At 47.0% G+C, this 15,955-nt stretch overlaps 1 protein-coding gene across 1 annotated transcript in view; it reads right to left on the reverse strand.

Annotated features, from left to right (window-relative positions):
• WDFY4 (WDFY family member 4) overlaps positions 1 to 15,955 on the reverse strand; it is a 195,260-nt gene that overhangs the window by 152,712 nt on the left and 26,593 nt on the right. Inside the window, exons 12-15 of the mRNA XM_063304372.1 lie at positions 13,312 to 13,405; positions 10,665 to 10,879; positions 9,082 to 9,167; positions 362 to 560 (exon numbers count right to left, since the gene is read on the reverse strand). Coding sequence (XP_063160442.1) covers positions 362 to 560; positions 9,082 to 9,167; positions 10,665 to 10,879; positions 13,312 to 13,405 — 594 coding nt within the window. The remainder of the gene's footprint in view (positions 1 to 361; positions 561 to 9,081; positions 9,168 to 10,664; positions 10,880 to 13,311; positions 13,406 to 15,955) is intronic.

The raw sequence follows: 15,955 nt of genomic DNA on the forward strand, positions 1-15,955 counted from the left end.
TGAATAAGAAGGACATGTATGACATATTCATGTATGTAAGTAGAACTAGATATGTAAAGATTTTCTTACTTACCGTACACATTTCCCATTACACATTGTGAAACTATCAGCAATAATGGGAAGGGGAAATGAGGAACTTGTGTACATAGAGTTGCTGTGAACTAGATCCATTATCTAATTTGTCCCTTAAATGGGCAATATCTCTTCAGGCGAGAAAGCATCAGACACGTGAACATGAGCAATGTGACTTGATTTTGGAACTATCCACAAATTGATCTAAACCAAAGTATATGGAGCTGAAGGCAGAGGACCTCAAGGCTAAGATGAGGAATGCAAGGAGAAGCAAAAAACAATATGGTACCCGTATCCTTCAAGGGACATGTCAAATTCCACAAATGAAGGTGCCAGGCAGGAGCTCTGCAGATGGAGGCTACGTGGAGTTGTCAAAGAAATCAGACTCATGGCTGTCTGGAGAGCCACTGCAGAACTCCTGGATGTGTCAGAGCCCAACAAGGTTTGAGGATGCTTTGCACTGTCATTCCATGCAGCTATTCCAGAACCTAATACAGGAAACATACAAAGTTAATGACACTACTGTAGGTTTCAAACTGGGAACTTTGAGAGAGACAGTAGAAAGGAGAGAGGTAACTACAGAAACACCAACAAAGCATTCCATCATTGTGAGTTGAACAGTATAATGTCAACCAGAAAGAAATAGAAGCAAATCGAAAATAAAACAATTAACTCTGAATTCAAACCCAAACATGATTGCTCAATCACTAATTGGTATTTTAGTTTCAAAAACAATGTCATCTGAGAACATCACATCACCAAGATGGAGCAAACCAAAAGTCCATCTATTCCAGGATCCTGTATCCAACAGTAGCCAGACAAATTTACTAGTAAATCCTGGGTATGAGCCACATATATCACCAGCCATCTTTTGTTGTTGGCCTTGGAGCAACATTCTAGCAACTGATGGTCAGAAGATCCACAGACAAAAACTACTCGGCTCAAAATGTGGCTGCTCCACCAGAATGCTACCCGGCTTAGGGCAAAATGTGTGTTTCACTACATCTCAGCTTTTTACTTAGGAAGTGAAACGTGAAGCATTTAAAATATTATCCCAAATGCCGTTTCTCTAATATTACTACCTGTCATGCGCTGCCTACTACTGAGTAAAACACAGACACTGATTCAGGGAAGAGCAGGTTCAGGTTTATTTCAGCATAGTGCATAGCTAGAAAAAGCTGAGAGTGAAGGGAGCGCGCCGGTGCGGGGTCTAAATAGCCCGCGCCGGTCAGCGCCCCCCCCACCTTGGGTTGTGTCATCCCCCCAAGTCCTGCATGCTTCATTGCCGGTAGATGAGGGGTCGCGGGGCCCCTGCTGGTGCCCCGGGCTTCGCTCATAATCGTTTTCTTTCTCCGGCCGGTGATTGCTGTCAGCTGGGCGATATCCGTTGCGTTCCTGCTGACAGCTTCAGGTGTGCCTCGTGATCCGCCCTGTCTTTGCCTTTCTTTCTTCCCCCTTTGTGTTCTAATGGCTGGTTCATCCGGCCGGGGTCGTTCCCTTCTCCTCGGGGTCTGTGTCTGTTGTTGTGCGTGCTTTGCTTATCTTTAAATCCCTTCCTCTAGCTTCCTAGGTATTCTCATGTGTGCCGTTGTGCTGATGCCTTCAGCTCAACGGTGCTCATGACATACTGCCCCCCGTTCGAATAGTAGCCCTCCCCCGGCATTCCGGTTTTTCCCGGGAGAGCTGTCAAAAGTTTTTTTTTTCCCCTCGCCGGAGTGCTTTTGCCCCTCCCCTTGCTCCGCCCTCTACCTCGTGTCCATCTTTTGGGTGTGTTCCGAGTGCGCATGCCTCGACCACACCCTGCGAGTGCGCATGCCTCGACCACACCCTGCTTGTTCGTGCTCAGTTCGTCGTGAGAGGAGGCGTGGCTGGTCGGGTGCTTTTCAGCTCCAGGTAGGATCCTTATCTTTTTGTTTTGTTGCTTGTTTATGTTGATGTTCATCGTTTTGTCATGTGTGCATCCTGGGTGTTTGCCCCCTGGCGATGCACTTATGACCAATCTTCTCTCCCCAGTGGGCCCGGGGGGGGGGGCGGGGGGAGGGTGAGTCCCAGGGGGGAGGAGGTCTACTCAAGTCACAGGCTTGGGGGGCCCCTTCCCCTGGGGGCGAGGCGGGTGGGGGGGGAGGCCCGAGGGGGGAAGTGTGTTCTAGGGGCCGGTTCGGCTGGGCGCCCCTTTGGTTTGTCGGGGTACGTTGTGTGGAATGCCCGGGTCAGGTCCGGTGCCTTGACATGTTGGGCCGCCACCCATTCTGGGTGGGGGAAGTTTTTCCATTTCACTAGGTAGTATAGTGTGCCCCGTTGACGGCGGGAATCGAGTATTTCTTTTACGTCGAAATGTTGTTGGCCATCGATCATCACTGGGGAGGGCAGAGGCGTGCTTGGGTGCCATTGGGAGGTGGTTGCTGGTTTCAGGAGGCTGCTGTGGAATACCAGGTGGAGTCTCCTTAGATGGTGCGGCAGGTCCAGGCGTACTGCCACCGGGTTCACTATCTGTGTTACTCGAAGCGGCCCGATATACTTAGGCCCCAGTTTCTTCGAGGGTTGAGGTGATTTCATGAATTTGGTGGATAGGTAGACCATATCCCCTGCCTGGAATGTCGGTTGCTGGCGCCGGTGCTTGTCGGCCTGTTCTTTGTAGGCCGCCTGTGCTTCCTTCAGCGCTGCCGTGATTATTGGCCATGATTCCGCTATCTTCCGTCCCCAGTCACTAGCACCCACTTGGGGTCCCGGGGGTTGCGGTAGCTCCGGTATGGGTACGAACTCGCGCCCGGAGACTACTTCGAACGGGGTTTTCCCTGTGCTCGTGTGAACGGCGTTATTGTATGCGACTTCTGCAAACGGAAGCAGGTCGACCCAGTCGTCTTGGTGGTAGTTGGTATATGAGCGTATGAATTGTTCTAGGGTGGCATTGAGGATCTCTGTGGCTCCGTCCGTCTGGGGATGCCAGGCCGCGGATAGGGCTTGTTGGGTCCCAATCAGTTTTAGGAAAGCCCGCCAGAATTTCGAGGTGAATTGTGTGCCCCTGTTGGTCACCACACGTACGGGACATCCGTGTAACCTGTACACGTGTATAAGGAAGAGTTTAGCCAGTTGCTGGGCGGACGGGACTGATGAGCAGGGGAAGAAGTGGGCCTGTTTCGAAAAGTAGTCTTTCACCACCCAAATGGTTGTTTTCTTCTGGCTGGGTGGTAGATCTACTATAAAATCCATGGAGATTTCCTCCCATGGGCGGGAGGGCTCCGCCACCGTTTGTAGGAGGCTTACCTGGTGCCCGTTTGGCCATGGCGCATATCGGGCAGGACGCTACGTAGGCCTTCATGTCCCGTCTCAACGCGGGCCACCAGAATTGTCGTCGTGTTAGACGCAGGGTCTTTAGAAACCCGAAGTGTCCCACTTGTTTGCTGTCGTGTGATCTGCGCAGGATTGCTTGGCGCTGCGAGTCCGGGACATATATTCTGCCTTCAACCCATGCTAAGTCCTGTGCCATCGTCACCTTGTTGGGGTTTGCTAGTAGCCAGGGGTCAGTTTTGAGGGCGGCGGTGAGGTCCGCGCGTATTCCTCCTGGCAGTCGCGGGTGGCGCTGTCTGGTTGCTGGTTGGCTTGCCGTCGGTTGAGACGTGGGGTTGAGCTGTTTCTGAGCACCGCTTCGGGTGGTCACAGCCATCCCCAGCTGGGAGGCGGATAGGACCGTCCCAATCATATCTGGGACGGGCTCTTCGTCTTGGGGCAGTCGGGAGAGGGCGTCAGCCAGGAAGTTCTTTTTGCCCGGCATGAACTTCAGTTGAAAGTTAAAGCGGCTGAAGAATTGGGCCCATCTGACCTGTTTCGGGCTGAGGCATCTGGGCATCCGGAGGGCCTCGAGGTTCCGGTGGTCTGTCCAGACCTCGAATGGTTGGGTGGCTCCTTCCAGTAGATGCCTCCATGTTTCTAGCGCCAATTTTACTGCGAACGCTTCCTTCTCCCATACGTGCCAGCGCCTTTCCGTCTCCGAGAATTTCTTCGACAGGTAGGCGCATGGCTTCAGGATTCCTGTAGGGTCCTTTTGGAGCAGTATGGCCCCCAGGGAGAAGTCTGAGGCGTCAGCTTGGACCACGAACAGCCGTTCTGGGTCCGGATGTGCGAGGATTGGCTCCGTGGTGAACAGCGCTTTCAGCCTGTTGAACGCTGTCTGACACGCGGGAGTCCAATTTAGTACTGTCCCTGGGTTCTTGGCTCACCATGTGTCCCCAACTCCTTTAGTTTTGAGGAGGTCTGTTAGGGGGAGGGCTATCTCAGCGAACCCCCGTGTGAATGACCTGTAGAAATTCGCGAAGCCGAGGAAGCTTTGGAGTTGGCGCCTGTTACGTGGGCGTTCCCAATTCACCACCGCCTCGACTTTTGCAGGGTCCATTTCTATGCCTTCCCCGGAGATTCGGTACCCCAGGTAGTCTAGGCGTGCTTTATGGAATTCGCACTTTGAGGGTTTGGCATAGAGTTTCGCCCTTCTTAGCTTCTCAAGGACTTGTCTGACTAGGGTTACGTGTTCTTCGTGCATCTGGGTGTAGATGAGGACGTCATCTATGTAGACTACGACCCCTTTGAACAGGTGTTCATGCAGTACCTCATTGATGAGCTGCATGAACACTCCCGGGGCCCCTGCTAGTCCGAATGGCAGCACCTTGTACTGAAAGGTGCCTAGGGGGCAGTTGAACGCTGTTTTCCATTTGTCCCCCTCCCTGATTCGGATCCGGTAATACGCCTCGCGAAGGTCCAGCTTGGAGAATACTCTACCCATGGACAGGTGGGCGAGCATGTCTTTCACGAGGGGTAGGGGGTATTTATTGGATAGGGATGCCGCGTTGAGGCCCCGATAGTCGGTGCAGAGCCCTAGGGTGCCGTCTTTTTTCTCCCGGAATAAGATGGGCGCTCCAACCGGTGAGCATGCCGGCTCTATGAAACCCCTATCCAGGTTTTTATTGATGAACTCCCGAAGGGTTGTCATCTCTTTCGGGGTCATCGAGTAAATCTTCGGCCTGGGTAAGGGGACATCGGGAAGCAGCTCAATTCTACAGTCCGCCTTGCGGTGGGGGGGTAGTTGGTCTGCCTCCTCTTCTCCGAAGACCTCTGAGAAGTCAGCATATTGCTCAGGTAGGTCTTCTGGGGTTGCTGTGTTGTCCTGGGCTGCCGCCTCTGCCCGTCCCACTGTGGGGTTGAACCTGCCCGCCGGAACTGGCGCCCGGTACGCGCCGTCGTCGAATTGGAAGGTGCGGGTCTTCCAGTTAATGCGCGGGTTGTTGGTCGCGAGCCACGGTATTCCTAAGACTACGATGGGCCGCCCTATGTGGGTTACCACAAACGATGTTCGCTCAGTGTGGGTGCCCATTTGCAGGGTGACCGGCTCGGTCTGCGTCGTGGCTGGTTTCCCTCCCGCTGTTGAGCCGTCCAGCTGGTGGAAAGCCAGCGGCGTGGGGAGGGGGAGGCAAGGCAGGTCGAGCTTGGCGACTATGTCGGGGTGGATCAGGTTCTTGGAGCACCCCGAGTCCACTAGCGCCACGGCCGTGGTGGCTCTGTTGCCGACGGAAAGCCTGATTGACCCCATTATTACGGGGCTTTCATCGCTCTGTCTATGTGTTTCATGCCCCTGTCCCACCACCTGCCTCGCGGCGCGTTTTAAGGCAGGCGGGGAGCGTTTCCCGCCGGCCGGTCTGGGACTTCGGCGTCCTCCCCCGCCAAGTAAGCGTCCCAGTCTTCGTCCGGTGTCGCTGTGGCTCCGGTCATCCGGCGGTGGGGGGGCGGCGGTGGGTTAGTTGGTTTGAACGTCGTTTTCGGTGCGGGTTTGGGAGCGCTAGTTAGTGTTCGGTTGGAGAAGCAATCTGCCGCTTTGTGCCCCATTTTTCCGCACTTCGCGCAGGGTCCGCGAGTAAACTTCTTCTTTTGATACGTGGGACCGGCCGGCCCCAAGTGTGGCGCAGGTACCTTTGGGCTGGTGTTTGTTTTGTCCTCTGTCGTCGCCATTAAGAACGTACGGTGCACGTGTTCCGCTCTCCCCGCTAGGTAGATCCAGCCTTGCAGAGTCTCCGGGTCGTCCCGGTAGAGTGCCCATTGGAGTACCTCATGGTTGAGGCCCCTTTTGAACATCTCTAGCAGGGTAGTCTCGGACCAGTCGTTAATCTTCCCTGCGAGGGCTTTAAATTCGAGGGCGTAGTCCGTGACAGTTCGTGCGCCCTGTTTAGGGCTTGAAGTGCGCTTTTAACCCTCTCCTTGGCTAGCGGGTCCTCAAAATAGTGCTTCATCTCAGTGATGAAGGCGTGGAAGTCAGAGAGGGTGGGGGAATTGGACTCGTACATTTGGACATACCAGTCCGCCGCCCTGTCTTGTAACTTGATCGCCACGGCTGCGATCTTGTCCGCTTTGGAGTCAAAGGAGTGTCCGTGCCGCCCCATGAACTCCCTGGCATTTGTGATGAAAAACGACAGCTTCGCGGGGTTCCCGTAGAAGAAAATGGGGAAGTCCTTTGGGGCCCTGGTGTTCGGTGGGTCCCCTCTCCTCGCTTCCCGTCCCATGGCTTCGTCCACCGGGGACGCTTGCTGGTTAGCATTTGGCCTATGGGGGTGCCAAGACCCGCTCGGGGTTTGAATAGGGGTGTGTACCTGCATGGGAACGTAGTTGTGAGGCATGGAGGACATCAACGACTGCAGCATGGTCCTGAGGTCCCTTAGTTGGGCCTCCATGGCCGTGAGTCTGGCTTGCGTTTCTCGGTCCGAGGTCCGCGCCGCAGCTGTGATCGGACCGGTCGGCATCTCCGCATAGTTGTGCCACCGGTGGGGTTCAGGCGTTTCCGTCCGCTGGTCAGCTCCCTCGACTTGGGAGTGAATCGGCTGGTTCACCTCTCCGTCCTCCACCACGTTTGTTGCAGTTGGGCTGAAGCTCCACGCCTGTGGCTGGGGTGCGATGTGGGGCAGGGAGGTCTCCGCGGGTCTCGGGAGGTATGTTGCTCCCTCCTGTGGCCGGGTCGCCTCCGCCTCCCTCCGGGGGTGGGGCTGAGGCTCGGGATGGGCCGGGAGGGTGTCCGTGGCTCCTGGGGTCCGCGTTGCCTCTGGCCTCTGTCGGTCCTCCTCCGCTTCTCGCCGTGAGGCTCGCCCGTCCTGGCTGCGACGTGTCGGCTCCATCGCTCTCCGCTCGTGTTCTTCTTGCCGTCTGTTCCTCCCGCAGCTCGTTGTTGTCCGGTGGGGCTTGGCGAGGCTGAGTTTATGACTCTCAGCTTTATGTCATGCGCTGCCTACTACTGAGTAAAACCCAGACACTGATTCAGGGAAGAGCAGGTTCAGGTTTATTTCAGCATAGTGCATAGCTAGAAAAAGCTGAGAGTGAAGGGAGCGCGCCGGTGCGGGGTTTAAATAGCCCGCGCCGGTCAGCGCCCCCCCCCACCTTGGGTTGTGTCATCCCCCCAAGTCCTGCATGCTTCATTGCCGGTAGGTGAGGGGTCGCGGGGCCCCTGCTGGAGCCCCGGGCTTCGCTCATAATTGTTTTCTTTCTCCGGCCGGTGATTGCTGTCAGCTGGGCGATATCCGTTGCGTTCCTGCTGACAGCTTCAGGTGTGCCTCGTGATCCGCCCTGTCTTTGCCTTTCTTTCTTCCCCCTTTGTGTTCTAATGGCTGGTTCATCCGGCCGGGGTCGTTCCCTTCTCCTCGGGGTCTGTGTCTGTTGTTGTGCGTGCTTTGCTTATCTTTAAATCCCTTCCTCTAGCTTCCTAGGTATTGTCATGTGTGCTGTTGTGCTGATGCCTTCAGCTCAACGGTGCTCATGACACTACCCCACTGAGGTGGAGAAAAAAAAGTTCCAAAGAATGGCCTGTATTCAACAAGTCTCACCTTCAGGGAATCATAGGTTTGGAAGGACCCTTAGAGGCCATCTAGTCCACTAGAAAATCTCTGGCACATGACCATCCAGTTTGAAGACATCGAATGAAGAACTCACTATAGCACAGCGCCTGGTTACTCAAGGGACTGCTTGTCTCCCATAGTATATGCTCAGCATTTTGATCTTGCAGCTTTGGGGCACTCCAGGTTCCTTCAACTAAACAATGTCATCTATCGGGACCCCAGAAGTGTGCCTTCTCTGTAGCAGTGCCTGTCCTCTGGAATGAGGTTCCCCCCAAGATCCAGATCCGGATGGCGCCCACTATACTGTTGTTCAGAAGAACAGTGAAGATCTGGCTCTTCACCCAGGCCTTTGGTGAGGGAGAGTGAGACCCCTTGCTTCATTCCATCTGGTCTGTCATGCTTGCCCAGAGGTTGTTGGGAGCCGGGCAGCATACAAGTTTAATAAATTATAATAATAGTAATAATAATTATTATTATTGATGATGACACTGTGTTCCACTGGCTGAAAGAAGAAAGAAGGCCGACTGCGTCAGCGCGAAAGAAGGCCCTGAGTGGTGTGCAAATGAATGCCCTGGGCGGGGCACAAGGGAAGCCCTGGCTGCACCAGCACAAAAGAAGGTGGCGTGAAAGAGGGCCCTGGGCAGGGCATGAATGGAAGCACTGGATGGGGAGCAAATGGAGGCCCTGAGCAGGGCACAACAGAAGCCCCAGCTGCACCAGCGCAAAAGAAGGCAGTGCGAAAGTACAGTACAGTAGGGGCACATGGTGTGGTGGGCACACAGTGGGCAAGTGTGGCAGGGGGGCAAGGCTGGGTGGCAGGGCACCTGGTGGCAGCGGGTAGGCAGGTGGCCAAAAGGCTGTCATAAATACAGGTGGGCCCAAGTGGGCTGAATTTTGTTCACATGTCTGTGAGGGTGCTGCAATGGCCAGAACTTTGGTTATAAGTTCCTTCACTCAGCGCAGTCGTAACTCTGAATGGTTGCTGAATGAATGGACATTAAGCAAAGACTACCTGTATTGATTTTGCTCCTGCCCTCCCAGGCAATAGAGATTAAGTCCACTGCCTCTTCTGTGTGATAATTCTTTATATATTTGAAGACTGCTATCATGTATCTCTTCAGTCATCTTTTTTGTAGACTAAACAGACCTTTTAGCTGTTCCTCATAGGGTTTGGTTTCCAGATTGACATTCTTGGTTGCTCTCCTCTGAACTCGGTCCAATTCCTCTTTATCCCTTAGGGATGCCAGGGAGAAGTGTACATGGGGTCTGAGAGCTATGGGAAGTGACATCATTCTGAGGCAGAGAAATTGCCTGAAAGAGACAAGGACAGATGTCACACAATGAAAGAAAGTAATAGGAACCCCTGGATGAGGCGTCCATACAGTACAAGCATGGCAGGGGGGCTGAAAGGGGACAAATGAAGGTCCTAGTATTGCCTCGAAGCCTTAACTGCATGTTCCCCAAGCCCAGAACTATCAGTTTTATTTGCCAGCAGATCTTAAGGATAGGACTTTTTTAAAGATGCTACCACTAGTTTTAGCGAATCTTCAGAGTCTTACCAGTTGCATCTCTGTGATATTGTTACCAATACTTCACAGTGAAGAAGTAAGAAAGAAACAGCAACTATTGTATGAGTAGCAGCAATGAGCAACTTTTCCCAGTGCTGCCCAAAAGCTGCTACTCATCTCCATTCTTGCCACTCACTTGAGCAGATGAGAACAACAAAAAGAGCAAGGAGCAGCAGCCATGGTCTTCACTCTGCCTCTATGTGGGTATATTGTTATTACCACAGCGGCCAAGCTTAACGACAAAAACTTTAAATGTGTACACTTTAACTCAAGTGTGAACTCTACAGCATAGCTCTACAAAAGGAATCTTCAGCTAGCAGACTGAATATGGCCTGCGGAAGTTTCTCATTCAGACTTTGGAGGTGTCTCCTTCTCTCAAGGCCACCATCCTCTTCTGTTTACCCTCACCTAACTCCTTCCCACCTATTGCTCTGGGTGCTTCCCTATTTCAAGTCAAATGGTTCAGTTGTTAGCATTTCTTCTCCTCCACAGTTCCTTGAGGTTCCCACCTATCCTTATACTGGAAACAGATCTATCTCAACCTCTATCACATCCAGCAGGTGCTCTTCTCAGCATGAAAAAAGGTCCTGTCTGATGAAAAGCAGGATGAAAGCATCCCTGAGGGACAGCCCAAGTGAGAAATTATTGGATACCCTCCAGCATTTTTTCTCATAGCTGAAATAGGATGTCCCAGATTATTATCTCTGCACCTCCTACCAATCCTTACCAGAATCCAGAACCCTGTTGTCTAAAAGACACAAAGATTACCTTAAAATAGGGCAGTGTTGGGCTTCAGGGGTTAGTGACTGTGATCTAGACAACAGATTTCCTGACTTTTCGCCGACAACTTCTTCAGAGGCAAGGTGGTCTGCTATGCAGACCACAGGCAACTGAGCAGAAACTGACTGGGTTCCTGTCCTTATAGCCACATGTCCTGACTTCTGATTGGTCACTAAAGACAGGAGGTATAAAGACAGGAACACAGTCAGTCCCTGCTCAGTTGCCTGAGGTCTGCATAGCAGACCACCTTGCCTCTCAAAATGTCAGCCACAGTTGCTGGTGAAACATCAGGAAATCTGTTGTCGAGACCACCGTCACTAAACCCTGAAGCCCAGCACTGCCCAGCAGATACTGGATGTGAAAGCCTGTACTAGTACATTACCTTAAGACATCAGGTTTGATGGACTGGGATGCGAGCTTCTCAAAGAGCCTAATAAGAGGCAGATGGAGGGGGCTGTTAGCATTGTGCAGAACTTCTGAGCAGGAGTTGATGATGCTGCCCAGCAGGCCAGCTCCACAGGCCACTTGGCGGTTTTTCTCCAAGCTCATCAAGGATTGAATATGGTCAGCTACAGCATATTGGACTTCCCATGATAACTGAAACAAACCAAGGAAGGGGCAAGAAGAACAGGGATGAGTGGTTTGCCTGAGGGCAATCAATAATCTGTTGTCATAATGAATACACAATAGTGTTGTAACAAAATTCCAAATTTTGTAACTTTTATAATTTAAAATCTTGACAATGCAGAAATCTGAGTCCAGCTTTCTAAATAAAAATTTAAAAATGACATAAGAACCAGTGTTGGCCTGTTACAACACAGTTAATAAGGAAGTTTATAAATAGATATAAAATTGCCAAATGCTGATTACTATTGCGTGCTTTATGTTAGCACCATTCATTGCTCCATATTAGATTTTTTTTAAACTGGTTGCCTCTTCATGTATTATCTTTATTGAACACCAATTCTACTGGAGAATTTTAGAATTGAATATTTAATATTTGGTTACTATTGGCACACATATTCACCATTGGAAGTTAGAAACAGGGTGTCTATAAAGTCCTTGTGCACTTTTAATTTTTAATTTCACTTTTGTATAAGTTATTAATGACCTGTAAAATGCAAGAGAGAGGAAATTTATTCAAGATTTAAATGAAATGGATATTGAATAAAATGCTAAGGTAACAAATGTGATCAGGTAAGTCAAACACAATGGCAGAACATGTTCAGAGAACTTCAAAATTGTGCTATGTTGTCTCCAAAATGACGGTAGATATGTTGAAAGTTAACATTCTTACAAATAAATAAGATAAATTTAAAATAAATTCCTAATCTAAATATGATAAATCTGGATCCTATCACTACATTTCTTGGGGGAAAATATAAATGGATGATTGATTGTGTCTCATTCTGGGTTATTTAAATGAACTAAAACTAATCCATAACATGATCTAGAATGTGTTTCCTTCTCTACAGTGGGGGGTGGGCTTATGATGGCTAAGTGGAAAATCGGTAACTTAGCCCAATTAAAAAGAATTTCTAGTTTAAATCTTAGGAAAGTACAGAACATGCAGAACTAACTGAATTTTAAAGAAAAAGTTGTGATATTTATCGCCCGTTTATTCATACTAACTAACAAGAAAATCAACTTGAATTTATTTAGTTTATAAATAAAAATTGTATCAAGTAGTGTGAAACAATAATAAATGAGGTATTTTTGGTAAATCTGAAAATAAAATAGTGGCATTATGGGCTATCTGGCACATATACTGTAAAGATATCCTATAACCCAAGCAGAAGTCGTTGTAAAGCACATTCTCCTCTGCTCAGCTAAAGATCAGCAGTGCAAATCAGCTCATGTTTTAGCCATTATCCTTCTTGGGAACCACAGAAATAGGAATGATATCTAAATGTCTGCCACAGTGGACTCTCAGTGAAGTATTACGTTTGGTTTTATGGATGGCTGCCACCAAGCCAGCTCAGATCTGCTTGAGTTAATGAACTAAAATGACCAAAAGGACAGACCCATTCAGAACCATTTCCTGTTCCTTTCAATTGGACTTACAAAGGATTTTCATGGATTGGGTCCTCTAATTCGCCAGCAGTTGAGAAAATGCCATCCTCTAGATTTTTTAAAGTAAACCGTAATGCTTTTTGTACCTTAAATATTGCTCTTCCTAATAATAATAATTTTGCTTCAGCAAAAAAGCAAGGTTAAGGGGAAGAATGACACGGTGAAGATCTTGGCTCAGTAAATCAGTATTGCCCTCACAAATTCAATATAGCCATAATGGAGTACAAGGAATTGATTGTTCACATTATGACAGCAGTCCTGCCAATAATAAGATTGCCTTGTTTTGAATAAAATGTGCCGTTTTCAGAGATGCTCGTTCCAGTAAAAAAGGGTTTTAGTGAAAAAATTAATGGTGACAGGAAAGTAGTCTCTGTTTCCCCAGCTGTTATGGATTGATTTCCCTACACATCCCTCCCACAATACGTCAGGGATACAGGAGATGCAATTACAAATCAGCAAATAAGCTCACAACTTTGCATCAGGATGAAGTCTAAGGGCAAAAATGTCAGTCCACAACATGCCTGATTATTATTAAGTAGTTCTTATCTTCTCTTTCCATCAAAATCCATACTTTCAGTGCATTACAAATGATACTTTGCATATCTAGACTGTGGATGTTGATGTTAATATACGACTTTATTATTTTGTATTTCATTTTGTATTTGGCTGCCTATATTTATATCAAATAAGTAAGTATCAGTGAAATGTGAAAGTGAATGTCAGAAAGTATGCATACAATTGAAAGAGGAAACTGTGAATCGTGTGGGTGTAGAATAAATTAGATTTTTCTCTTCTGCATTTCTTTTCTTTTGTCATTTTTTTCTCTTTTGCATGATACTATTTATTTTGAAAGGAATAATGAGTGTAATGTAGTGCAGTCTAGTATAGTGTAGTATATAATCCCCCCTGCATTATGTTGAATAATTCTAAGGGGCATCAATCACTTGTAGACTTACTTCAGGGTAAGCTTCATTGTGGAGTTTGCAAATCAGTTTCACCATGACACACAGAGCTCCAGGACACAAAATCACCCAGTCCTCACTGCATGGCCTTCAGAGAAAAGACAAGAAGACACATATGGCATTTCTGTACATTTGTACCTATCAAGACAAAACAGTAGGAAAACGGGAGGAATGCCCTTGCTGAATCAGATGACAGTTCTTCTAGTCCAGAGTCTGATTCCAGTATAAAAAGAGGGAAGCAAATGGTTTTACAAACTGCGAGGGGGTAGAATTTACAACTTCCTTAGCAGACCCTTCTTCCAAGGATTCCACAGAAAAAGATGGTTCTCACAGCCTGCCCCCCCAGTGAAGCTGAATTTCCACAACGGAGTTCCATCAAGCACTTTTCTCTTAGGAGAGAAAAGAAAGGAACATGTTTTCTGCTTCAGATGTTCCTTCCAGAAGGACTTATTTCTTCCAGGTTACCAATGAAGGCATTCTGATTTATGATCTGTTTCCTCAACATTTTGAGAGCTACCTGCTTATTTTGGACTGCTTTAGAACAAAACTAGTGAGTGAAGAACTTTAATTGCCTCTTCTTTTCATAATTTTGTGGATGAATTATGGCTCCTCGTAAGGTGAGATACCAGAGGGGAGAAATCCCACTTTTCACTATAAGTGAGAGTGATCAGCTTCTAGGAAAAATTAATGATGTAGCAGCTGATACTCCAGTTGAAACTGTGGCAGGACCTCAGAGCTTCAGAATCCGTCAGATTCCAGAGATGGAGAATGTATTCAATTTGGAGCTGCCTGCTGCATTAAAAGCTCTTTCTCAAGAATGTAAAAATACATAGATACAGTTATGCAAAATCTGGACTCCAAAGAGTCCAGAAAAATGTGCAGGGGTTACTCAGTCTTATGAGGAAATGATGAATCAGCTCAAGGATACATATAAGCAACATGTCAAAGATCTTCATGAGGTGCTGAAAGTGAATGAAGATGATCAGGATCAAATTACTGGTCTTTGAGCTTGCTACAGAGAATAATTTACAATGTTTGAATATTCACTATAACACTGACCGAGATCGGTCTTAACCAGTATTCATGAAAAATTAAGCTAGAGACTAAATCTCATATTTGTTTCCTCTGCCATACTGGACAGGGCTCCACCATTATTATTTTACAATTGCAGGATCTCTGTAGCTGGAGGCTAAAAAGTTATCAATTTTTTTCCTGATTTACAGCAACAGATAGTTCAAAAGTACAGGTATAAGTTGTTCAGTGGCATAAGGGAATGAAACCTTTTCTTCCTTTATCCAGCAATTTCCCTGGATTTTGGAGTGAAGAGATCCTACAATCTGGAAGCTGCTGATAAAATGCTGGGATCAGAACCGGGAAAAACGTAGTAATCCATTTTGGAAGTATCTTTTAAAAAAACCCTATTATTCTGTAAGTGGAGATGCACTTCCCAGATTAGGAGATGGGGAGGAAGGGAAGAAGTTTCTTTACTATATTTTCAAAATCTCTCTTCCAGAATATCATATAGACTTGGGAGAGTTTGGCATTGTTTTTGTATGTTTATCACATTTACTTATTACTTTTTTATTTTTATTGGTTTTTGTCTTTTTAATCTTTTTTTTCATTTTCATTACATTTTTATTTTTCCTTCCATTTGATTTCTTTCCATTTTTTATTTTTAGCTTTTTAGTTTTGTTCTCAACTTCTGCCCTCTTTTTCCCTTGACCCATGGAAATATTGATTCTTTTCATTTATATTTTCTACAACTTTGTCATCTATAATGCTTTCTTGGAATTAAAAAAAAATCAAAAATTACATAGTGCTGGTACATTTTCACTTTTGATTACAAGCTTTAGAGAACAATGATTCACTACTTTGCTTTGTCATACAATGGGTTTCAATCAAGAGACTTTTTCAAGCAAAGCTACATACCAAATCTTAACATACCGTCTATCGATTGAGATATTATCTAGCTATTTCCATCGTTTAGCAAACAATTTGGTTGCTAGAAATAGAAACTTAAAAAGTTTTTTCTTTGCAATTTTTCTTGCTCTGCATTGCATATTGCATTAAATATGTGTAGCGAGCCTAACTCTGAAGGGAATTTAATCTCCTTTTTGTGAAATTGTGACTCATTTATTTAATGAAGTTCTATTGTGGACCAAAAGGACAAGGTTATATCTGATTTTTTTTCCCAGATCAACCCATTATAAAATGAATACCGGGTGCCAGCTAACCTGTTTGATAATATATTTTTAAGCAGCTTATGCCTCATCCTTAATTTTGCAGCAAATATAGAATGTTTCTTTTTATTCTATTGTATGTTGATTTAAAACAAAATAATAACATTCATTTTTACTAATTGGAAATAGTTTTATCAGAATATCTAGCAGAAGAATTTGAAGTAGATATACCAGTTTTGGAAGTGCCAGCATCTTCACTGATGCTCTAAAGTCTAGAATACTTAGATAATAAGTCTTGTTCCACCTTTTCATGTCCTTTCTTATTTGTTTCTAAAGAAGGCCATAATTATTACTGAATAGTTTATTTAAATTCTTCAGTACATTAATGCCTATATGTTCAAACATTTTGTGTTCTAAAATATTGGAATTTTTTTTGCTTATAAAGCAGCATATGAATG

This window comes from Candoia aspera, chromosome 5 (genome assembly GCF_035149785.1).
Source record: "Candoia aspera isolate rCanAsp1 chromosome 5, rCanAsp1.hap2, whole genome shotgun sequence".
In the NCBI taxonomy this organism is placed as follows: Eukaryota; Metazoa; Chordata; class Lepidosauria; order Squamata; family Boidae; genus Candoia; species Candoia aspera.